This window comes from Cervus canadensis, chromosome 26, assembly GCF_019320065.1.
Source record: "Cervus canadensis isolate Bull #8, Minnesota chromosome 26, ASM1932006v1, whole genome shotgun sequence".
Lineage (NCBI taxonomy): Eukaryota > Metazoa > Chordata > Mammalia > Artiodactyla > Cervidae > Cervus > Cervus canadensis.
In genome coordinates, this window is record NC_057411.1 from 25,285,376 (window position 1) to 25,310,927 (window position 25,552).

The window sequence follows — 25,552 nt, forward strand, 5'->3', positions numbered from 1 at the left end:
TTTCCAATGAGTTGGCTCTTACCATTTCAGCTGGCCAAAGGATTGGAGCTTAAGCTCCAGCACTAGTCCTTCCAGTGAGTATTCAGGGTTGATTTCAAGATTGACTGGTTTGATCTCCATGCTGTTCAAGGGACTCTCAAGAGTCTTCTCCAGCACCATAGTTTGAAAGCATCAATTCTTCGGTATTCTGCCTTCCTTATGGCCCAGCTCCCCCATCCATACAAGATTACTAGAAAGACCATAGCCTTAACTATATTGACATTTGTCAGCAAAGGTGATATCTAATCTTAAAACACTGTGGTCAGAGAAAAATACTTGAAATGATTGCAATTTTAAAAAATGCACCAAAGCTTGATTTGTGACCCAAGATGTGGAAAGTGTTCCACATGCATTCTGGAGAATGTTTCATGTGCACGTGAGTAAAAAGTCCAATCTACTGTTTTTGGATGAATTCTAGCAGACAGAATCCAACAACACATTAAAAGGATTGTACATTATGATCAAGTGGGCTTTATCCCAGGGCTGCAAGGATTCTTCAATATATGCAAAGCAATCAATGTGATACACCATATTAACAAATTAAAAGATAAAAACCATATAATCATCTCAACAGATGCAGGGAAAGCTTTTGACAAACTTCAACATCCCTTTACAGTAAAACTCTCCAGAAAACAGGTAGAGAAGGAACATACCTCAACATAATAATGGTGATATATGACAAATCCACAGCAAACATTATTCTCAATGGTGAAAAACTGAAAGCAATTCCTCTAGGATTAAGAATGAAAGCAATTCCTCTAGGATTAAGAACAAGACAAGTGTGCCCACTCTGGCCACTATTATTCAATATAGCTTTGGAAGTCCTAGCCATGAAAATCAGAGAAGAAAAGGAAATAAAAAGAAACCAGATTGGAAAAGAAAAAGTAAAACTCTCACTGTTTGCAGATGACCAAGTATTACTAATAGAAAACCCTAAAGATGCCACCAGAAAATTAACTAGAGCTAATCAACGAATATAGCAAAGTCTCAGGATATAAAATTAACACGCAGAAATACCTCACATTCCTATACACTCTAACAAGGAAAAGTCCACAATAGAAATTAAGAAAACAATTCCATTCGCTGTTGCAACTAAAACAATAAAAGACTTAGGAATAAACCCACCTAAAGAGACAAAAGACTTGTATGCAGAAAACTATAAGACACTGATGAAAGAAATCAAAGATAAGGGCTTTCTCAGTGGCTCAGTGATAAACAATCCGCCTGCCAACGGAGGAGACCCAAGTTCGATCCTTGGTCTGGGAACATTCCACATGCTGTGGAGCAACTAAGCTCATGCACCACAACTACTGAGCCTGTGCTCTCAAGCCCAGTAGCCAAAACTACTGAAGCCCGCACACCCTGGAGCCCGTGCTCCATAACAAGATAAGCCACTGCAATGAGAAGCCTACATACTGCACCTAGAGAGCAGCCCCAGCTCTCCGCAACTAGAGAAAAGCCCGTGCAGCAACAAAGGCACAGTACAGCCAAAAATAAATTAATTATTAAAAAAACTATAATGGGTTGTCACCTCACACCAGTCAGAATGGCCATCATCAAAAAAATCTACAAACAATAAACGCTGGAGAGGATGTGGAGAAAAGGGAACCCTCCTGCACTGTTGGTAGGAATGTAAACTAATACAGCCATTATGGAGAAGAGTATAGAGATTTCATAAAAAAAAAAAAAAACAAAAAACAAAACTAGGACTAAATCTACTATATGACCGAGCAATCCCACTACTGAGCATACACCACGAGAAAGCCACAATTCTAAAAAATACATGTACCCCAATTTTCACTGCAGCATTATTTACAATAGCCAGGATGTGGAAGCAACCTAGACATCCATCTATCTATGGATGGATAAAGATGGTATGGTACAAGTATACAATGGAATATTACTCAGCCATAAAAAAGAACAAATCTGAGTCAGTTCTAGTGAGGTGGATGAACCCAGAGCCTGTTATAGAGTGAAGTAAGCCAGAAAGAGAAAAACAAATATTGTATATCAACAGATATTAATATATGGAATAAAGAAAAATGGTATTGATGATTTTTTTTCAGGGGAGTGATGGAGATGCAGATGTAGAGAACTGACTTACAGATACAGTGGGGAAGGAGAGTGGGATGAATAGAGAAAGTAGCACTGACAATATACACTATCATGTGTAAAATAGATAGCTGGTGAGAAGTTGCTATCTAACACAAGGAGCGCAGCTTGGGGCTCTGTGATGACCTACGGGGTGGGAAGCTCAAGAGGGAGAGTATATACATAATTATGGCTAATTTGCGTTGTTGTACAGCATAAACAAACACAACATTGTAATTTTCCTCCAATTAAAAAATAAATTAAAAATACAATGTGTAAAAAAAAATACAATGTGTGGCAGGAAAAATCAAGATATATAATATTTTAACATAATAGGGTCCCGAGTTGTTAAAAAGGTGCATGTAACTGTATCTGCATAAAGAATGACTGAAAGGGAACATAGCAAAATTTAGCACTGCTCATTTTAACTTTCTTTCAACCATTTTAAAATTTCCAAGTTTTCTATGAAATTTTGTAATTAATGAAGCTTTCCATCTCATTCCTAAAGACCTGACAATAGAGTGTTTGCCACCAGTAATAACATTAAACAGTTTATTTTACAATGCTTCAAAATGTATTTACCTTCCTAAACACAGGCAGCTGAAAGCAATTTTTAGAATTTCTCATTAAACATGTTTAGGCCTCTTTAAAATGTACTATGAAACATAAGTATATTAAATGCTACTGCAAAAACACAGTATGCGATAAACAGTACTGGCAATCGATTGTGTCAGAAGCATTTACAGTGGAATTGTTTGACACTGTACCTGCTGAGTAAATATTGCATGTATAAGTTACAACTAAACAGATAAGAGCTAGAAAGATTATAAGATGTGACATTCTATTGGCCGCCATAGATATTTCACTGCAAATTTGCCACAACTTGGTCTATTTTAGTATAACTCTCTCCACAACCCAGCAGTTTACATATAGTGACTGTATGGTTTAGAGTTACAACAAAGTAACTGGTACTTGACTAAGCTTCCCATTTCTTCAGACAAAACAGGGGTATGATAACTGCAAAGAAGTGAATCCTACTACCTCTTCATCTTTCTACTACATCCAGCATTATTTGAGGAAAACAAAGCAGAGAACTCAAGCCCTACTAAGTTCAGGAGACAAAGACCAGAAGTTGGAGAAGCTGAGAAAGCTAAAATTTGTGAGGTAGAAAATTGGAGAGAAGAACCAGGAACAGAATCATTACAGAGCTATAACCTAACAACTACAGGGCTCCTACACGGTTGAATCCAACCAGATTCAACCAGCCAGAGGAAAAGGATCTCACTGAACACTTCGGGTATTTGGTAGAGAATCCAGAAAGGTCACATATATGAATGAGAGGGGCTTCTCTAACTTTGGTGTATAAATACTAGAAAGATGCCATAAGAATGCTTCAAAACAAGCCTCAAAAGAATGAATCTTATTTGCAAGTAATCTGCTAGTCAAAATTAAATTCAATACTTCTTAAAGAAGTACAATAAAATTTAGATATTTGACAACATAATAATCACACTAAGTTAAGTGTATGAGTACTCAGTCATATCCAACTCTTAGCAACCCCATGGACTGTAGCCTTCCAAGTTCCTCTGGCCATGCAATTTTTCAGGCAAGTGTACTGGAGTGGGTTGTCATTTCCTTCTCCAGATCTTCCTGACCCAGGGATTGAACCAACATCTCTTGCATCTCTTGCATTAGCAAGTGAACTCTTTACGAAGCCCAATAATCACATTATCCAGCATCAAACAAAAATTACTAGACTTGCAAAAAAGAAAGTACATCCAGTAACTGGGGAAAAAAACATAAATAGAAACAGATCTTGAAATGACAGGCATGGAATGAGAAAACAAGACTTTAAAGCTCTTTAAAATAATGTTCACGGATAGAAAGAGTGTGAACAAATTGCTGCAAGAAATAAAAATCTTAAAATTGAAAGATCAAAGAGAATTTCAATTGCTGAATAAAATATTTGCCATTAAAAAGGAACTAGATGACACTGCAGAAGGACCAATGAACTTGAGACAGAGCAATAAATACTATTTGAACTAAAGTTTGAAGAGAAAAACAAACAAACAAAAAAATATACAGAGGCAATGTCACTTTTAGCAGGACGCTGTGCTTACATGCTCACTCGCTAAGTTGTATCTGACTCTTTACAGCCCCACAGTCTGCTAGGCTCCTCTGTCCATGGAATTTCCAAGCAAGAATACTGGAGTGGGTTGCCATTTCCTACTCCAGGGGAGACAATATACAGCCTTGACGTACTCCTTTTCCTATTTGGAACCAGTCTGTTGTTCCATGTCCAGTTCTAACTCTTGCTTCCTGACCTGCAAACAGGTTTCTCAAGAGGCAGGTCAGGCCGTCTGGTATTCCCATCTCTTTCAGAATTTCCCACAGTTTATTGTGATCCACACAGTCGAAGGCTTTCGCGTAGTCAACAAAGCAGAAATAGATGTTTTTCTGGAACTCTCTTGATTTTTCGATGATCCAGTGGATATTGGCAATTTGATCTCTGGTTCCTCTGCCTTTTCTAAAACCAGCTTGAAAATCTGGAAGTTCTCAGTTCACATATTGCTGAACCCTGGCTTGGAGAATTTTGAGCATTACTTTACTAGCGTGTGAGATGAGTGCAATTGTGTGGTAGTTTGAGCATTCTTTGGGATTGCTTTTCTTAGGGATTGGATGAAAACTGACCTTTTCCAGTCCTGTGGCCACTGCTGAGTTTTCCAAATTTGCTGTCATATTCGCAGAGGTGGACACGACTGAACGACTGAACTGAACTGAACTGAACTCCAGGGCATCTTCCCCGCCCGGTGACTGAACCCGCCTCTCCTGCACTGGCAGGTGGATTCTTTACTGCTGCACCATCTGGGAAGCCCCGACAGAGGTAATAAAATGGAATATTAAAAATAATCTATTGAAATACATGAACAATGGAAAAAGGGGCAATAACAAAGTGGGACAAACAAAACAATTAGCAAAATTGTAGACTTAAACATAGAATATTGGTAACTACATTAAATGAAAATGGATCAAATACACTGATTAAAAGGCAGAGATTGACAGTCTGGATAAAAAAGCAAGAGCTAAATATATGATGTCTAAAAGAAACATACTTTATAAAGACAGAGAGAGGTTAAAAGAATAGAAGAAGACATACCATGAAAACATCAGCTGTGGCAAAGCTGGTAAAGCTATTATTAATACCAGACAAAGCAGAACTGAGATAAAACCAGGAATACTAACAAAGATAAAAAGGGACATTTAATTACATAAAAGGATCAATTTAGCAAGAATATGTAATAATCCTAAATGTTTATGTACCTTGTAACAGAGCTCAAAAATATAATGGAGCAAAAACTGACAGATCAGAAAAAAAAACAAGACTCTTCATAATTATAGCTTAAAATTTTGAAACTCATCTCTTAGTCCTTGCTAGGCAAGTAGACAGAAAATCAGTCAGGACATAAAAGACTTGAACATTATTAATTAACATAATATAATTGATATTTATGAAACACTCACCCCACAACTGCAGAAAATATATTCTTTCTAGATACGCATGAACTTTTATCAAAAATGAACCATATTTTTGACCATAAAACAAGTTTCAATATATCTAAAAGAACAGAAATTGGAGTACAGTATATTCTCTGACCACACATAATACTTTTAAATAATCCACAAACTTTCTCCAAAATAGTTCCTCATCTGAGTGACAGATGACCAAAAATGACTTGAGAGATGATCTTCTCAATCAACATCCCAAGGATGTTATATAAACAATATGATTATATATGTGCAAGAGAAAAGAGATGTCTTAAGCATTAAAGTGTAATTTTCCCATGAAACCCCAGTTGAGAAAGGCAGAATGAATCAAAGAGGGAATCACAAGGAAAATTATAAAGCCTTTAGAACTAAGTATTATAATGAAAACACAACACATAAAAATGTGTGGCATATGCCTAAAGCAGTGCACAGAAAGGATATTTACAGCCTTTAATATAGTAAAAAAGATGAAACATTAAAAACAATAATCTAAGTTTCCATTTAAAATAACAAGAATAAGAACAAATTAAATCTACAGAGGAAATATAAGAGCATAGGTCAATGACACAGAAAATGAAGATAACATAGAAAAGTCAATAACATGAAATAAAAATTAAAGTTTATAGAAATTGATAAAAGGTTTTATAAGAACAAAAGAGAAAATGCAAATTATCACTATCAGAACTGAAAGAATTACTAAAGAATTATTACAGATTACCATCATTTAAAATAATAAAGACTACTATGAACAACTTTATGTCAATTAATTCAACAACTTACACTGAAATACACAAATTACTCAAAAAGAATTAAAACTTTCAAAACTGACAAAGAAAAGCTAAATAGCCATGTATCTATCAAAGGAAATGAATTTTTCATTAAAAATGTTCCCACAAATAAAACACAAGGTACAGATGGCTTCACTGGTCAACTCAATCACTCAAAACAAATTTTCAGAAAATAGTAAAAAAAGATATACTTCCGAACACTTTATAAGGCTAACATTTCTCTGATACAAAACAGTCAAATGTTTTTTTAAGAAAACTAAAGATCAATATGCCTTGTGAAGAACAATAATCCTTAATAACATACTAGTAAACCAAATCCAGCCACATCCAAAAGTGGTCATACATCATGACCAAATGGAGTTATTCTAAGAATACAAAGTTGGCTTAAAATTCAAGAGTCTATTAATATAAACCATACAATGACAGAACAAAGGAGGAAAATCAGGGGTCATCTCAATATAATCAGATAAAACACCTGACAATTCAGTATCTTTTGATAATAAAAATTTTTAGCAAACTAGGGGTATATATCTCAACCAGATAAGGGAATCAAGAAAAAAGTATAAAGAACATCATACTTAATTAGGAAAAATTGAACACTTCCCCCGCTAAGATCAGGAACAAGGTCACCAATTCTATTCAGTATTTTCCTGGAGGTCCTACGTAGGCCAACAATGCAAGAAATAAGAATTAAAGGCATAAAAATAGGGGAGAAGGAGAGATAAACTGACTTAATTTGCAGAGATGACCATGCATGTAGAAAATTCTACCAACAAACAAACAAAAAACAACCCTGGTAAACCAAGTGAATTTAGCAATCCAATAGGATGTAAGATCAATATACAAATGTCCATTGCATTCCTATATATAAGCAACAAACAACTGCCAAGTAAAATATAAAGAATTATCATTTACAATAATCTAAGTATTTCATCGTGGCCTCTCCTAAACCAGGAAGAGGAGAAAGACTCTTAAATCACTGTCACTGGAGATGACTCTTATCACTGGTGATGGCTTAAACTTAACTCTGCCTAAGAAACTTCAATAGATAACCCAGTTACTTGGACAGTAAGGAGATCAAACCAGTCAATCTTAAGGGAAATCAACCTGAATACTTGCTGTAAAGACTGATGCTGAAGCTAAAACTCCAGTATTTTGGTAATCTGATTCGAACAGGTGACTCATTGGAAAAGTTGCTGATGCTGGGAAAGACTGAGCGCAGAAGGAGAAGACGGTGTCAGAAGATGACATGACTGGATGGTATCGCCGATGTAATGGACATGACTTGGGCAACCTCTGGGAGATGGTGAAGGACAGACAGGCCTGGCGTGCTGCAGTCCATGGGGTGGCAAAGTGTCAGACACAACTGGACGGCTGAACAGCAACAACATTTACCAATCAGTTTTCCCATATCATCGCCCTCCTACAATTGTCCACCTGAGAAGTCCAAATTCTTTTTCTTTTGGCTAGTCAGGACACAATTTATCATCCTTTGATAAGATGGCATACAAGCAGGACTTCCCAGGTGGTTCAGTGGTAAAGAATCTGCCTTCTACTGCAGGGGACACTGGTTCAAACCCTGGTTGGGGAACTACGACCCAAAGATCCCACATGCCATGGGGCAACTAAGCCTGTGTGCCACAACTAAGACCTTATGGAACAACAACAACAAAAAAGATGGCATATAAGTTCCCAATCCTAATTGCTTCTTTGGGTTTTGACTTCTTTTCAATTTGCACATCTCAACCACTGAATCTAAGAGGGTAGAGGAGTCTTCCGTCCCTTACAGGGAAAAGTTTTTGGTTTTTTTTTTCACTTTTTTTTTTTTATTAGTTGGAGGCTAATTACTTAGGGAAAAGTTTTTATAGGACACTTTTAAGGCCCAAACAGTGAAAACTACACAAAACTTCTGAGATGAATTTTTTAAAAATGTACATAAATGACCAACACATGGGCCAACATCATGACAGCTATACAAAATACATTCCTAAGTCTGATACAGCCAAGAAGCCATGAATTTGCAATCTCTGCTCTGAGTGTTCTAAATTTTATCCTTGAAACAAACCAGACTACCAGAAAACTCAGGCTATAGTACTAGTTTTTTAATCCAACTGAATTTTATCAGTAAATCCTTGGCTTACATTTTGTAGAAACTAATATCAAGCTTCTTTACTTTTAGAAGGATGGAGTTATTTAGTACAATAAGCAGTAGGTCCAATACAGGGGCACAAAGAGAAATTATTTCCTAAGATCTAAATAGCACAAAATGTATCAATTCTCCAGATCATCTAGCATGCTTACAGAGCTTATGAACAACACAAATCTTAAAACTCATCAAGTTTCTAATTTGGCTCTTGTTGCTAGTTAACTCAACCTAAGTCTATTTTACCACTGGTATTAATGTACTAATTTTGACTTTTGGATTTTTATTTTTCAGAATATATATACTCTTATAAGTACTTCAAATTCTTTTGTGGACTGAAATATCTTTTACATAAATGCATAAGGAATTTTTTTTAAAGAGAGTCAAGGTATCCATATTAAAGAATTCAACATTTATCAAGCACATTATAGAGACATTAAAATATTTCTAATGTACACAGTCTAACGTTACTTTTTAAGAGTAGGACAGGATAAGAGATAATGAACTTGAAAGAAAGGCTTGAGAGGAAAAAAAACCCTAAGGAAGGAGTAGAACTTTATATAATGAATAGATGTTGAAGAGGGTAGCAGGTAAACACTGTATGTAGTAACAGAATATTATAACACAACGTAAAAGCAAATGATTCAGATTAAATGTAAAAATAAAGTTGGGTGGATAGAAGGATATCAAATAATAGTTCAGGTGCAAAACTGCGCTTGTATTTGGTTTTTAAATGTCAAATAACAAAGCAAAACAAGTTTTAAAACTTGTGAAACACACCATCATGTCAAACTTTTTGTTTAGAAGTTACTGAAGCTACTATCTTAAAGAGTTCTAGTTAAGACTTTAATATACAGAAGGGATCTGAGAAAAACTATACAGTACAATTTAACTTTAGAGACCAAAAAGTGCAAGAATAAAAAGAAAAATACTTATTTTAAATAACATACAAAGACTGTTAGAACGCCAACCTACAGATCACCTGGGTTGATTTGAATAACGTGATTAACTGTTGGCTTTTCTTCCTTATTCCATGTATACACCTAACCAAAACTAAGAGTTCAGAGAACTTTCCAAGATAAAAAGACAGTACAGAAATTCCTTCATTGTACATGTGTAACTCCAAATGAAAAACAAGCATTTACTGTGTTCAAGATACAATGCTAAGTCACTGAGGACATCAAGAAGAATAAAACTATTCACAGAAAATCATACAATCTCACTATAAGCTCAAGACAATGAAAAAGGAAGCCTGTTAAATACAGAAATACTTAAAAGTCAACGTTGATGTAATTTAGCATTCTCACCTATCATACTTTATAAAAGATATATTCTTTGTAATTCATAAAATATTTACAAAATGATCTACCTGAGAAGACTTTTTTCATATGGCATATATAGGGCCTAATCTTAATATTTTGGTTTCTTAAATAAATACATTTTTTTAGAAGAAAGCAACTTTCTATCCACTACTATCTCCATTTATTTTATTTCATAAATAAAACTAAAAAAAAATAGGAAAAATAAACTGAGAAAGATATTTTGAGAAGATAATATTGTACAAATGTGACAAAATAATAAAAAGGAAAATTTAATATTTGTGAACACTTCAACACCAGCACAAATTTTTTGAAAATCTTATCCAGTACTTCCTTATGGAACATAAGAATTTAGAAACTATTTCTCAAACTTGCTTAAATAGTTCATACAAATATATGTTGATCTTTTTATGATGACAGGGCACAAATTACAAGTGTAGAATGTGACAAAGACTGAAGAAATGACAACAGGACAAATTCAAGGTTAGAACCAGTTAAGGATAAACACTAGTTAGAAAAATAAGAAGGTCAACAAACAAGGAGTTAGGCTGTTTATAATATCCACACATCAGGAAGAGGAGCAGAATCTAGATAATCTGTAGCAGGAGTAAGAAATCAAAACAAAATGGACAGCAAGTATCAAAAGTCAGAAAAGGAGGCTAAATGATAAAAGGCTTGAGACAAAAGAAGGAATTCAGACTATAGAAATCACCAACAAGCAGTGTTAACACTGGCTTGACATTGCTTCTCGTCTCAATGAATGCGTGCATGCTAAGTCGCTTCAGTCGTGTCCAACTCTTTGCAACCCCACCAGGCTCCTCTGTCCATGGGATTCTCAAGGCAAGAATACTGGAGTGGACTGCCATGCCCTTCTCCAGGGGAATCTTCCAACAGTCACTTGGAATTTGGGAGGTGGGGAGAAGAGCTGTAAGCAGCATTTAAGAAGCATAAAGACAAGCGATGTGCAGATGTTACAGATCCTCTTTTCCTATGAGATCACATGATTTCAGGGCCAATTTCAAAATTAATTTGTGGCAAAAACATAGTACATACAAATACAAGAGGAAAGGTGGGTAAACTATTTTTTAAACTATATTTTAAACTACTTAATTTGCTTTTGCAAAGGAAGGTGAGATGGCTTAGTCTGTGGATGACTAAGATCAGGGCACGTGGGTTCAGTTCCTGGTCAGGAAACCAAGATGAGATCCCACATGCTGCAGGGCAACTGAGCCTGTGCACAAGACTGAGCTCCAGAACCAGTGAGCCCAAACACGTCACAGCCTGTGCGCCACAGTGAGAAGAGCCCGTGTGCCGTGACTGAGACCCAACACGTCTAAATGTATGATAAACGTGATAGATTTAAACAAATAAATGAAAAGAGCCCGTGTGCCATGACTGAGACCCAACGCGTCTAAATATATGATAAACGTATGATAAACATATGATAGATTTAAATAAATAAATGAAAAGAAGCCTAAGATCTTCAAAGAGAAAAATATTTGAATTTGACACATACTTCATCTATTTGTTTCCACTTGCTAAAATATGAGTAATTCAAATAGCTATAATTTATAAACTCCTTTCCTAATCATTCTGAACTGAAACAAGACATTTGATGAAATTAATAACTGCTTTAAGTTTTTAATCTTTATTCATCTTTATCAAAATTAAAAGTATTACATAATGTTATTCTGCAAGCAAAACCACTTCTACGTATATCTAGCTTCCTTCACTCACTATTTCACAAGGAATCTTCGAACTCCTTTTTTATAAATTCTGAAAGATGAATTGCAAAACAATATTTAAAATTTTTTCCACAGAATTTTTCCCTCCTTTTATTTTGTATCTGCTATATTGTAGTTGATGGATAGAGAAACCTAGAGTGACAAAAGAGGTTAGAGAAGTTGGGACTATGTAATTAATTTTAAAATTTGATAATATGGAAAAATAAAACATTTTATTCAAATAGACTTAAATCTAAATCTTAGTTTTATGCCATTACTGACTACAAACTTGAGCAATATACTAAACTAGCGGTTACTCAAGTATGATCTGCGGGATCCATGGGTATCCTCAAAACTCTTTCAGAGGGTCTGTGAAGTCAAAACTATTTTTATAATATGGTACTAAAATGTTATTTGCATGTTTCACTGTGTTGACATTTACACTGATGATACAAAAATAGTGGTGAGTAAAACTGCTATTCCCTTAACACAAATCATGGCCATATCTTGCCTGCCATGCACTCATAATTAAGTGAAAAAAATTAATGGTGAATTTCCATTATGAAGTAATAAAAAGTACTGATTTTTAAAATTTTCCTCCTTGAGTATATTACCTTTTAATATTCAGTGTAACAAAATGGAAAACATTTCTGCTGCATACCTAGATACTGCAGTTGTCTCAAGAAAAACACCTGTGTAAATGTGATCTAAACCAATACCTTTTTTTCATGGAACACTGATATCATTTCAAACAAAAACAACTTACTTTCTCATCAATGATAAATTCAAACTTTCAAGTATAAATTATAATTTTGGAAAATTTATATCTGTCACCGAATGCTACAGCTTTCCAGTTCTTTACTTTTATAAGGAGAAGAGTGATGTATTAGTAAATGTTTTTTTTTTATATTGTGGAATAAAAGGCAGCAATATTTGGAACTCAGTAAATCAGTATTTTCCAACTGACCAGAGTATGATGCCACAAAATCATGCACTAAATGATCTACTCAAGATACACAAAAAACAAGTGGGTTTTAATTGAACAAAGTTCAAAAAATTGACTGATAATGTTTCAGATTCTACACTATGACTAACCTCCAGGAAACCATCACAGTTTTAGGACTGGTATCAAAGAAGAATATTCACAATCATCAAAAGGGCTATGAAAATATTCTAAATGTTAAGATATTTTTTCTTAGACTTCCTCCAAAATAATGTATTACAACTGACTAAATATAAAAGCAGACATATCTTCTATTAAGCCAGACTTCAAAGGTATTCGTAAAAATCTAAAGTAATGCCATTCTTCTCAGTTGTTTTTCTTTCAGAAAAGTTATTTTTTATAAAATTATGTTAACTGTAATAGCACAATCCTGTATAATAACTGAAATTTTCAATAAATTATTAACTAATGTGGTCAATTTCCATTGCCACTGTAAAATTATGTGGGTATTCTACATGCAACATATATCTATCTGTCCAAATATAGCCAATTAGTTAGAAGCATGGTTCCATCCAAGACCAATATTAATGGCCAACAATCTAGCCACTCATTAAACCAAAACCAAAAGTTACCTCAATACATTTGTAAACACCTCCTGAAAGACCTTTGTTTTGGCAAATCTGGAAGCTATGTACTAGAACCAAACCAGTGATTAAGCAAGACTTTGATATTCAGCAAGTCTGTAGTGATCAAGTCACGTCAACATCAGAGTTATTCAGTCAAGCATCAGAACAGGGCCCCAAATAATTCAAAAACAGAAAGTGCTAATGCTGCTACATGTATATGCAGGTAACACATGATGCAGACCTTTCCTAATGCATGTTTCACAATATGTTCCACCTTAACCACCAGACTATGTTGAATTCATGTGGGGCTAGTAGCATTTGGACAATCCTGACATTACTTTCAGGTGAGTGTAACATTAATTTACATATCTGTAGTTACATTATCTTTTGCAAGCTATTTGAAACATTCATACCCCACTAAAATATTAGTCTTCTTTACAGGGATTACTAATTAACGTTAAGTATCTTTTAGTCATCTACTACTACTCACATACGCATTCTCTCAAAGCTGGTGTGTGAAAGCAAATGTTGCAACTTCTGCCCCTCCATTCAAGACAGACTCAATTTTCAAATAAGAGTATTCATAAAGCATAATATAGCAGAGATGTCAATGTTTGTACATAGAGTATATGGAAGCAAGCATATGTGAGCGTGTTATATGAACATATGTATAACAACATACTGATATAACTGGGAACAGCAAAATCTTTACAAATAAATAGATGACAATGAGATTTAAGGGACTTTCTAGACAGCCTGACATTCATAAATACACATAACAATTAGATAAGCGCACACACACAAAAAAACCTAAAAGCGCTTAAAGAAAAATATTTGCTTACTAAAAAATCAGAATGCTAAAACTATCCAGAAAAACAAATGAAGTAAAATACAAGCATTCAAACATATATCTATACACATCCTGAATTCAAGAATGTTTAAATACCAATGACAGACATTTTGTCTACTGAATTTTTACTTTGATGAAGCAAAGCTAGCAGGACTAATCTCATTGAATTCCAACTGCCTAGCATACTGAAGATGCTCAATAAATTCTGGAATGAAATTATAAGATGCAATAGAGCCAACATGTCTAATGTCTCCAAAACCTCTTAATGGATGGAAAATGTTACATTTATTAATTCAAATAACTTACATATTTAGCTAAACTTTTCCGTCTCTAGATCAAATTATATTTATGTCCCAAGAGTAACTCCCAAGGGCTTCCCAGTGGCACAGTGATAAAGAGTCTGCCTGCCAATATCAATCATCCCGGCAAAGACCAGACAAAGAGACAAGTGGCAGCTTTCCTGTTTTGCCTGGGTCCATTGGGGCACTGTTTTCTTGTATACAGCTGACACTCTCTCTGGCTGTTTTTTGCTAATGATTAGAATACCAGGTGCCTCATGAAATGATGAAGAAGGCGATGGCAACCCACTCCAGTATTCTTGCCTGGAAAATCCCATGGACAGAGGAGGCTGGTAGGTTACAGTCCATGGGGTCGCGAAGAGTCAGACACAACTGAGTGACTTCACTTTCTTTCTTTCAAGATACCGCAGGTTCTATTCCTGGGTCAGGGAGATTCCCCTGGAGTAGGAAAAGGGAACCCACTCCAGTATTCTTGCCTGGAAAATTCCATGAACAGAGGTCTGACGGGCTATAGTCTATGGGGTCGCAGAGTCACACACACACGCACACACGCACACACACGCACACACGCACACACACACACACGAGTAACTCCAAATCTTCCTAGTGAAAAATGGCACCAGTATTATACTAACTATATAGATACAGAATTTAGGAATTCATGGAAGACTTACTGATATAACACATGAAGGATATGCATTACATAAGCCAATATATTTCACAGAATAAAAAGAAATATAGCAGGACACTATCAGAAGAGTTCACTCTGCAGAGCTTTTGTATCACTACTATAAATAATTTTTAAATAAAGAGCAAGTGGACTTCCCCTGTTTAGATGAAAATGCACTATTTACCACTAGCCCATCATGGTGACAAATCAGAAAGAAACAACAATGTCCCTGTGATTCTTTCAAGATTATTAAAAACCCTCCAATCTCAAGATAAATACAAATGCAAGAAATAGTTCCATAATAAACCTACTTAATATGTTTAGTCAAATCCTTAATTTAGTTACACCCTAAAAAGTTCAGCCAAATCCTCAACCCACTGAATATCTAAGGAACAACCATAGAGATGTAGGGCTTTTAGCTTACATATTACAACGTGTAAAATAAAATACAGATGAAGCTACACACTCTGGATCTAGCTGACAAAGGAACAAGACTGGGCAAGTTACTGTTCTTAACAATGTAAATATTTTTATTTTTAAAACACTGGTACTTTTAAAGGCAAAAATGTATCAAATGCTCTACCCTGAAGAAAGTATTTTGAACTTGATTAAAATTAAAAGAAATAAAAATAAATAAATAAATAAATAAAAATAAAAGAAATACTTATAAAAATTTTTCATTTCTAAAGCAATTCTTATAGAAAACTACTAAACATGGTTCAAACAGAATAAAACTAGAATATATAGTAATCGAGTATCTGACCTCTCATATGTTTTGTTTTCATATTTAAAAAGCTTACATAATATCTCAGGTTTATATGCATAGCACTTGGATACAGAAACTTGGAAACACTCCCCTCCCCATTTAAAAAAAAAAAGTTTGGAGAACTTTTTTTTCTTATTGATCTTTCTAAGTACTAAGATCCATTACTACATACGACTCAGAGGAAGAACATCAAAGTTCTAAAATTATAAACATGTCTCAGCAAAAATAACATAAGCAAAAAGAAAGAAAGAGCTATTTCTGTAGGCTCCCTATCATCTGTATACGGCTATTTTCCTGAGTAGTAGTTAAGGTGGGCAAAAGAAATACTTTGACTACTTTGGTTTGGAGAAAAAAAATCACTGACCAGATTATCTAGATAATTTAAATAATCAAATTATTCTATTGAATCCATTACTATCGAGAGCTGAGAAGCAATGATATAAGTTGAAATCAATCTTTTTCTGTTGTACTATAAGTTTTAGAAACTTACAGTATTTTACTCAAGACTGATGATCACCTAAAAATGTACACTAAATCCATGTAGGTACATACAATAAACAATCACAATTTAAAAGGTAAACCAAGGCCTTACAAGAATTAATCTGCACTAATTCACTAGCGATGTTGATTTTAAGTTTTCTCTTTATTAAGACTTAAATAAATAAAGGTACCTTGTAAAATGTATGATTCAAAATACCAAGTTATATTCAAAGACAGAAAAAAAGAAGGAATTCAGTGTTTAATGTAAATAACCAGAAATCTACATAAAATTCCAGATGCTTAATAAATAAGTCATACTGATAAAAATTATGGAAAAAAATTATGGTGATAAACTTAAAATGGCTTAATATTAGATATTATAATAAAATTATTACTGTGGTATATAGATGAACTTCATTATTCATTATTAGACATTTACACAATGAGTTAACTCATTAAAATTTTTTTCTAGGAAGCTCATTGTATAAAACATGCAGTATGAGGTACTTTAGAAAATGGTACATTTAGCTTCAGAGTTAGGAAGTTTATTAAACTTTTACTATTAGCGTTAGGTCATCGAGAGTACTTTTTTTAAAAAATACTTATTTGGCTGCATCAGGTCTTAGTTGCAGCATACAGGATCTTTAGTTATGAAATGCAAACTCTTAGTTGTGCACGTGGAATCTAGTTCCCTGACCAGGTATCGAACCTGGGGCTCCCTACATTAAGAGTGTGGCGTCTCAGCCGCGGGATCATCAGGGATGTTCCCATTATGAGTACTTTTAATTTTTGAAAAGAAGACCATTTCATTACTAGTTGGAAATTTTTCACTTCTAGTCTGCCAGTAATTGACAAATACTCATTTAAGTAAAGTAAAATGAAATAAAGGCAAAACTACTCACTTAGTATGGTTTAATGTGACAGGTATATAGGAATCAAACTAAGAGAGAAAAATTAGGACAAACAATTAAAATTACAGAGAGTAAATAACCTCTGCAACTAACTAGTAACTAGGAACAAGTTAGGTAACGTAAAATCTTACCATGACATTAAACACTTTTAATGCTTTAGTGGGAATAATGAAAAGTCAATTTTTAAGGTAGTATTAGAAAAATTTATGCTTAAGGCACAACAATGCCCAAGTAGGTTTTTCCCAGAAAATAGACTTCTAAAATCTATTATATGCTAAAATTTTAAGTGACCAAAGAAAATGTCAGATGAACTTACTGAAATCTATAAGGTACACTTCTTTTAAAATTCAAAGCAAAAGTTTTAAAAAGCAAATAAAAATGTCCTCCTAGAACTTTATAAATAGACTTGTTTAATCTGAACCACTAATAGTCATGTGACCACTGCTAATTACAGAAGTTCCTCAATGAAAATATATATCACTATTTCTAAGTGGATAATTTACCATACCATTTCTAAGGAAACTCACTACTAGTATCAAAAAAAAAAAAAAAAAAGAGGAAAAGAATGGAAATTAACCAGAGAAGTCAACTCAGACAATAAGCTCTAAGGAGAGGGGGAAAGAGTATGTTGGCAGGTGTCTGCAAGGAGCCAGATAACACAATAGCATCAGTTTTCACCCTGCAGAACCACCATGAGACTTGCTGCAATGTCAGCCCCGAGCACACTGAGGGACTCCAGAAAACGCTCATTGATCATGCAGCACTTTATAATGCGCATAGGCTTTTTCCTCCTGTTAACCCCGCCTGGCTGCCCTTTGCAGCTTCTTCTCCTAAGCCCTCTCCCCGGAACAAATTCTCTTCCCGAGGATAGTAAAATATTTAATAAATTATCTTAACAGTGTAAGTATTTGGAATATCACTCATCATCATTAAATCATCATAAAAATTAGCCAGTTTTTTTTAATGAGGAGGGAAAAACCCTACAGCCCCCAAAGTAAGAAAATGAGTTAAATATTTATATCCATAAATAAAAATATTTGATGGTATACTACATCCGAGGCCAAAACCAATTATAGTTTCACTTTGACATGTATTTCCTTGAACTGATTGATATGCAAATAGGTTCTGTAACACTAACACAAGGAGGAAAAAAGAGAAAATACAATTCAAATTTTCATGACTCAAAATGCAGATTTTTGTGAGCTCTCAAGCCCTGGTGCCTTAAATTTTACAGTTAACTGAATAATTTATTTTATAATAATCAAAGTCACATGAAAAGCTAGAACCAGAATGTACCAGCTAAATTAGGCAATTAGATTGATATATATGCTTAATTTTGCCCTAGAAACTAAAATAAGCAGTTGTTTTTAATAGTTAACTGCAAGCAAGAGTTGTGGGCTTAGATATGTAAATAAATTCTAAGACATATGACACTAAACCTACTCAAAGCTGCTTTGCAGACCCCACCTTCTAATGAGTTAATCTAAAGGTCACCACCAGCACCAGGCTTTTTATTAAGTCCAAAGCCCTCTCCTTCTTTATTTCCCCTTTCAAACATACATCTACAATTTACAAAACAGTAAGTTTAAACAGATTAATTCTAGACTTATTTAGTAATCGTGTGAACTAGACTGCCACATTCTCACACGGAATAAGGTCTGACCGTATCTTGCTTTTATGCTCTGCCTCTCTTTGCTCTCTCCTCTAATCTATTCATCTGTAAAATAATTCCGGCAGATAAGATTTCTTTGTTCAGATTTCAACTCTCGTTTCACTTACAAACCTAGCCCTACCTCAAGAATGTCTTCTAGGACATATGCTTCCATCTCGGCCGCTGTCTCCACCATGTTTTACCAAACTGCCATGTTTCCCACTGCACTGTGATTAGATCATTGCCAGCAGGAGCGCTCCTCTGTGTCAGCAAGGGAACAGGAAATGGAATGTTCTATTACATGCCTAAAGCAGCTTAGCTGTTCACTAGCCAGGCATCTACCACAAGAGCAGGGGTGACTCACTGTGTATTTTTTAAAGATACAGAAGCTCTATTCCAAAGCAAACTTCAGTCAAGTAATTTCAACAGACAAAACAGATACAGTCTCTTATATTTTACCATTTCAAATTTTAAAATTCTAAAATTTCAAAAAAGAAATAATAATGTATTTTTTAAAAAGCTGAAACACGTCTGGCTTCCTGGTTGAACAAAAGAGGTTGAAGTGGGTTACGTAGCAATTTATCCTTAGTAAAGCCTTGTAGTGAGATTAATGGCTGTATTAAATACACAAAGAGGGAGGCAAGGTGATATCAAATTAGGAATTTGTTACATCAGGCATATGCATTATATAATACAGATAGGAGTTGACTTGCAGGTGTTAAAAATAATACTGTAGCTTTTTAATGGTAATCTGGTATTCTATAAACTAATTGCTTGGAAATATCTAAGAGAAATGAGATTAATATTCAACAGATTCATAATCATTGAAGCAAGCCATAACACATCAAGGTTATATGCATTTCTAGAAATGCCTTTAACTTTACTTACTAACCAAAGAAATGGCCTCTCCCTTCCTTATAATAAATACTACAAAAGATTAAAATATTTCAGATGCATGAAATTTAGAAACACTGTTTCTGGATCATTAAATAGCAAATATGGTAGAGCTAATTTTGTATTATATTTACCACTGTAATACAGCCTCAGTTTAATGAAATTATTGAGTTGACCATAAAGTTTGCTTGGGGCTTTCCATAATATCTTACAGAAAAACTCAAAACTTTTTGGTCAACCCAATACTCTGTCAAATTTCTTCCTTATGTAATCTAGAATATAGAAAACACAACAGGAAAGGAAAATGTTTTATGCTCTATTCTGTAGTATTAACAAAATAACCCTGCACTTTTAATAAGAGTGCCATACAAACTGAACTTGAAGTCATTACTCAATTAGGTTAACAACTTTAATTGTAACTCTAAGGTGAACAGTTCCTCTAGTCTAAATTTTTCTAACCTAACTAAAGAAAGTGAACTTTTTTAAAGGTAAGGAAAAAGGAAAAAATTAGAGGGAGTTATTATTAACACATATGGTCAAATCTAAGTGATGACATGAATGGCCTTTCCAGTAACGTCTCCTCAAAGTGATGTTATTTTTCAGTATAAACACCTTGCAACTTTCTTGGGCCTTAGTTTACTTATTTGTAGAATGTGACAACATGAACTCAACAATGGATTGCTGGGCATCCCTGATGACTCAGTGGTAAAAAGTCCACCTCTCAACGCAGGAGACATGCGATCCATCCCTCGTCCAGGAGGGTCCCACATGCCACAGAGCAACTGAGCCTGTGGACCACAACTACTGAGGCTGTGCTGTTACAGCCCAGGACCCAAAACGACTGAAGCCTGTGCACCCTAGAGCCGGTACTCCACAGCAAGAGCAATCACTGGAACGAGAAGCCTGTGCAGGCAACTGGAGAGCGGCCCCCACTGGCAGCAACTAGAGAAAAGCCCACACAGCCAAAAATAAAATAAACAATTCTTGAAAACAAACAAACAAAACCCAAAAATGTACTGTCTACTGTTTATCAGAAACTATCCTAGGTACAATCAACAAGACAAATCAAATTTCTTCTAAACAGGTATATATGAAGACTCAATGAGATACAGTATCTGCTCCTCAGTTTCTGATTATTTAGGAGACATTTTTACTGTGTCAGGCAATATACAAATCACTATTTTTTAAATAAGTTATTTAACCTTCATAATACCCTAGGTGATAATAATTGAAACTAGTAACATTAATAACTACCTTGTGCTTACCATATGTGATAAACTATTATAAGCGCTTTGTATATATTAACTCATTAAATCTCAATAAAAGAAAGGCAGGAACTATTATTATCTCCATTCTGGAAAATGAGGTTCAGAGAAATTAAGCAACTTTCCCAACTTACTCTCAATTAAGTTAACAAGCTAAGATTTGAACCCAGGTAACTGGCTCCAGAGTTTGTCCTCTGAACCACCTACTATACTTCCTCCAGATGATATGATCCTCATTTTACAGATAAGAAAATTAAGTTGCACACAGTACAGTTATAAAGCAGAGGTGAATTCAAACCCAGAATGGTCTGACTCCAAAGGATGTGTGAAATTAATGGAAAACAAATGATATTAAAAACATTTTCCCAAGATCATATATAGTGCTTACGTTTCTGTTTGGGAGCTTCTCAAAACAAAATAAAGTCCAGTGTAGAGACACAGCTTATGAAGAACTAGAACTGGCTCTCACTATTTCTCCTTTCAGTTCAGTCCGTTCCTTACCTCAAATAAATTGCCTCATCCTTAGATTAAGTCAACAACGAAGTTTCTTTCTCAAACCTTTTTCCAACAGAAGCAAAGTAATGACAGATTTGAATTCAAGGAACTCATGTTCAAACACTCTTTATTTCCCGTAAGATAAGAATAGGCTTTCTAACTTTGACAAATCATCAGGCCGCTATGGTTCAAGTCAATCAAACCATTCACTGTCTCTCCTCTGTTCTAGGATTATACGGTGCTGCTCTTAAGCTTTTCTGACATTTACTGTTAAGTTTTTACTAATAAAGACGTCATTATAGCTTCCTTACAGAATTATAGATGTTTATATATCGTGTATCATGTCTCTCCCTTACAGATCACAAGCTTGATGAAAGCAGACAATGCTTTGTTTGCCAATGTATACCCAGGGCCAGCAGTCTCTGGCAGAGAGCAAGGATTTAAGTATTTGTTGATTAAATTAACAAATGCATGAATAAAGGAATCATCTGATACCCAGTTATGCATCCTAATCCCTTTATCTTATTTATTTTTGGCTGCAGTGGGTCTTCGTTGCTATGTGTGGGCTTTCTCTAGTTGTAGTCAGCGGAGGCTACTCTCTGTTGCAGTGCACAGGCTTCTCTTGTTGCAGAGCATGGGCTCTAGGGCAAGCGGGTTTAGAGCTGTGGCATACCCACGGCAGGTAGAATCGTCCCAGACTAGGGACTGAATTTGTGTCCTCTGCATTGGCAGGTGAATTCTTAACCACTGGACCATCAGGGAAGCTCTCCTAATCCCTTTTAAATTATTGCTACCACTAAGAATTACTTGTTCTGTGGTTATTATCTTTAGGCCATTGAAATAAGATATTAGAAATACTGAATTTAAACACAATCTACATTTAAGACTTTCTGTAATTCTTTGTTATACGGCAAAGTAATGATTTCTTAATTTTATTTTCTTGTTCTTTTGTTAATATGAGGACCTATGCCACAGCACAGGTTACTTTGGAGGAAAGGGTGTGTGAAAGGAGATTCATATACATGTGCTATAAGATCCTACATCCTAACAGTAAGCCAACTTCCTTCTAGTTCAACCACAATTTAAAGGCAAAAAAACCTGTTTCCCCATTTGCCTAAAATGGATTTTAAAATCTTTCATTTTCACCTAGGGCAAAAGCATTAAAGTAGAAATAAGAGCTAACCTACTAACAGTTATGCAAACAAACACAAACTAACAAATGTAACTTAAATCATAAAGGAGAATACTTAATACAGTAAGTTCCAAATGTCCAAAGTGAAGAGAAAAGCTTCTCATAAAAAGTAGAGGAAAATGACAGAAGAAGCTCAATAAATAGCAAGACTAAATAAAGGAATCTTCTGAAACTTACAGTTTTATTTAGGCCCAGCACTTATTTCTTTGAACAAGGAAAAAGAAAACCAAACACACACATACACATACACACACACACACACAGAAATTTGTTGACAAGCAAGCAACCCTATTTTCTATGGTTTTGTTCCTCCACATAAACCATTGTGTTTTTTTCCAATCAAATCTTTCTTGTAAAGTTCTGCTCCAATCAAATCTTTTCTTTTTTTTCTATTTAGGAAAAGGCAAGACTTTTCCAAAATTCACATTTTTAAACAAAACAAAGACACTTAATTGGTTGCAGCATAAATATGATTATTTCACCCATCTACATAAAAACAAACTAATAGAAAAAGAAAATCTGAACCAATCTCACCTCTTAAAATGTATGAAATGTAGTCATTACATCTCTATTTTTCTCTTTTTCTACTCTATTTCAGCAGAAGTATAAAATAGCCTGGACCAAGCATAACTGATATACATACATTAAAAAGTCAAACAGAATTTAAATTAAAAGGCTAACAAAATCTGGTCAAATTTCTGATAGCCTATTTACATTACTAAAATAACTATATATAACTATCTCTATAAATTTACCTTATATTTCTCCTACACCAATCATGCTATAATATGACTGGGGCTTTTTGATATATCTAATACTCCATAGTAATATTCTTTTCATTACCTTCATACATTACTTTCCTTTTCTTTAAACTATGGTTTTTATCTACAAAGCAATGCACAAACATAGAAAACATTCCTGTATAAAAGACAATATAGGAAGAAGTAAACCTATCTCTCACCAACCCCTAAAAGGCACAACTTGTGTATTCTTCCAGAAATAACCTACATATATGAAGCATATCTTAGTGCAAGGTTTTTTTTTATAAAAATGGAAGGATATTGTACATACTTTCCTACATCTCCATTTTAAAATGTAATATTCCATAATCGGTTCAGATTAGTATATCTCTGATTTTGATAGTTATTCAAATTTCACTAATAAAATCCTGTACTATAATCAGTTTCCCTTCGATGGGCATTTGTGTTGCTCCAGCATTTTGTAATACTACAATGAATATGCCCAACAAAAGGGCATACATACTCTGCATATACTTGAATATAACTGTACAGTAAATTTCTTGATGGAAACATGGATGTAAAACTATGTCATTGCTGAACTCTCAAACTACTAGGGTGGTACATTCTTCTGTCAGTCAATCAGTCATGTCTGACTCTTTGCTACCCCATGGATTGCAGTCCACCAGGCTCCTCTGTCCATGGAATTCTCCATGCAAGAATACTGGAGTGGGTAGCCATTCCCTTCTCCAGGGGATCTTTCTGACCCACAGATCAAATTGGGATCTCCTGCATTGCTGGCAGATTCTTTACCATCTGAGCCACATTCCTTTAGGACCTATTAAAACATAACTTTGGGGTCAGTAGTATATTTGGCTGACTCTGGTTCAGTATTCTCTTAGTCATCATATTCTCTCATGTACAGTTAAGGGAAATTAAAATGTTAAAGTAATCTAAAATGAGTTCAGACTAGTAAAACCAAGGGAAACACAAGCTGAATTCCATTACTTCTGTAAGTTGCTTGGTATTAAAACGGTAAATGGCAGGTTGCTCACTATTTTATGCCCTGTTCTGACACTCTCCCCTGGAAGAAAACATGTACAAAGATTAAGACAGAGGCATGACTAAGAGGAAGTGTTAAGGATGATATTCATGTGTCTCTGCTCTCTCTGCCCTATGCCTCAGTATGGTTTAAAAACTTTTGTACTAGCGAATGGTGGTATACAGTGTGGGGTAGTGTCATAGCCAACTTGACAATTTATTAATTACAAAATAACAATAAATCTCTAACTTAAAAAAAAACCCTGATCTTTAACTCTTTGACATAAATCACAGCAAGATACTCCATGACCCACATCCCAGAGTAATGGAACTAAAAAAAAAAAATAAATAAATGGGATCTTATTAAACTTAAAAGCTTTTGCACAGCAAAGGAAACCATAAACAGGATGAAAAGGCAATCCTCAGAATGGGAGAAAATAATTGCAAATGAAGCAACTGACAAAAGATTAACCTACAAAATATACAAGCAGCTCAGGCAGATCAACATCAGAAAAACAAACAACCCAGTCAAAAAATAGGCAGAAGACCTAAACAGACATTTCTCCAAAAAAAGACATACAGATGGCTAATAAACACGTGAAAAGATGCTCAGCATCACTCTAATTATTAGAGAAATGCAAATCAAAACTGCAATGAGGTATCACCTCACATTGGTCAGAATGGCCATCATCAAAAAATCTACAAACAATTAATGCTGGAGAGGATCTGAAGGAAAGGGAGCTCCGTACTGTTGGTGGGAATATAAATTGATACAGCCACTATGGAGAACAGTACAGAGATTTCTTAAAGAAAAAGAACCAAGAATAAAACTACCATATGACCCAGCAACCCCACTATTTGGCAAATACCCTGAGAAAGCCACAATTCTAAAAGCCACATGTACCCCAATGCTCAGTGCAGCACTATCTACAATACCCAGGACATGGAAGCAACCAAGATGTCCACTGACTGATGAATGGATAAGGAAGTTGTGGTGCATATGTACCATGGAATATTACTCAGCCATGAAAATGGACATATCTGAGTCAGTTCTAGTGAAATGGATACACCTAGAGGCTGTT

At 34.7% G+C, this 25,552-nt stretch overlaps 1 protein-coding gene across 10 annotated transcripts in view; it reads right to left on the bottom strand.

The window, feature by feature from the left end:
• Nucleotides 1-25,552, bottom strand: part of ANKRD17 (ankyrin repeat domain 17) — a 161,609-nt gene that overhangs the window by 106,837 nt on the left and 29,220 nt on the right. Inside the window, exon 1 of one of the 10 annotated variants that reach the window (XM_043447809.1) lies at nucleotides 18,989-22,742. The exons of 8 other annotated variants lie outside the window; for them this stretch is intronic. In XM_043447809.1, coding sequence (XP_043303744.1) covers nucleotides 18,989-19,042 — 54 coding nt within the window. In that variant the 5' untranslated portion in view covers nucleotides 19,043-22,742. Of the gene's footprint in view, nucleotides 1-18,988; nucleotides 22,743-25,552 lie in introns of those variants that run through there. One more of the 10 variants, XM_043447808.1, reaches the window with a different exon arrangement.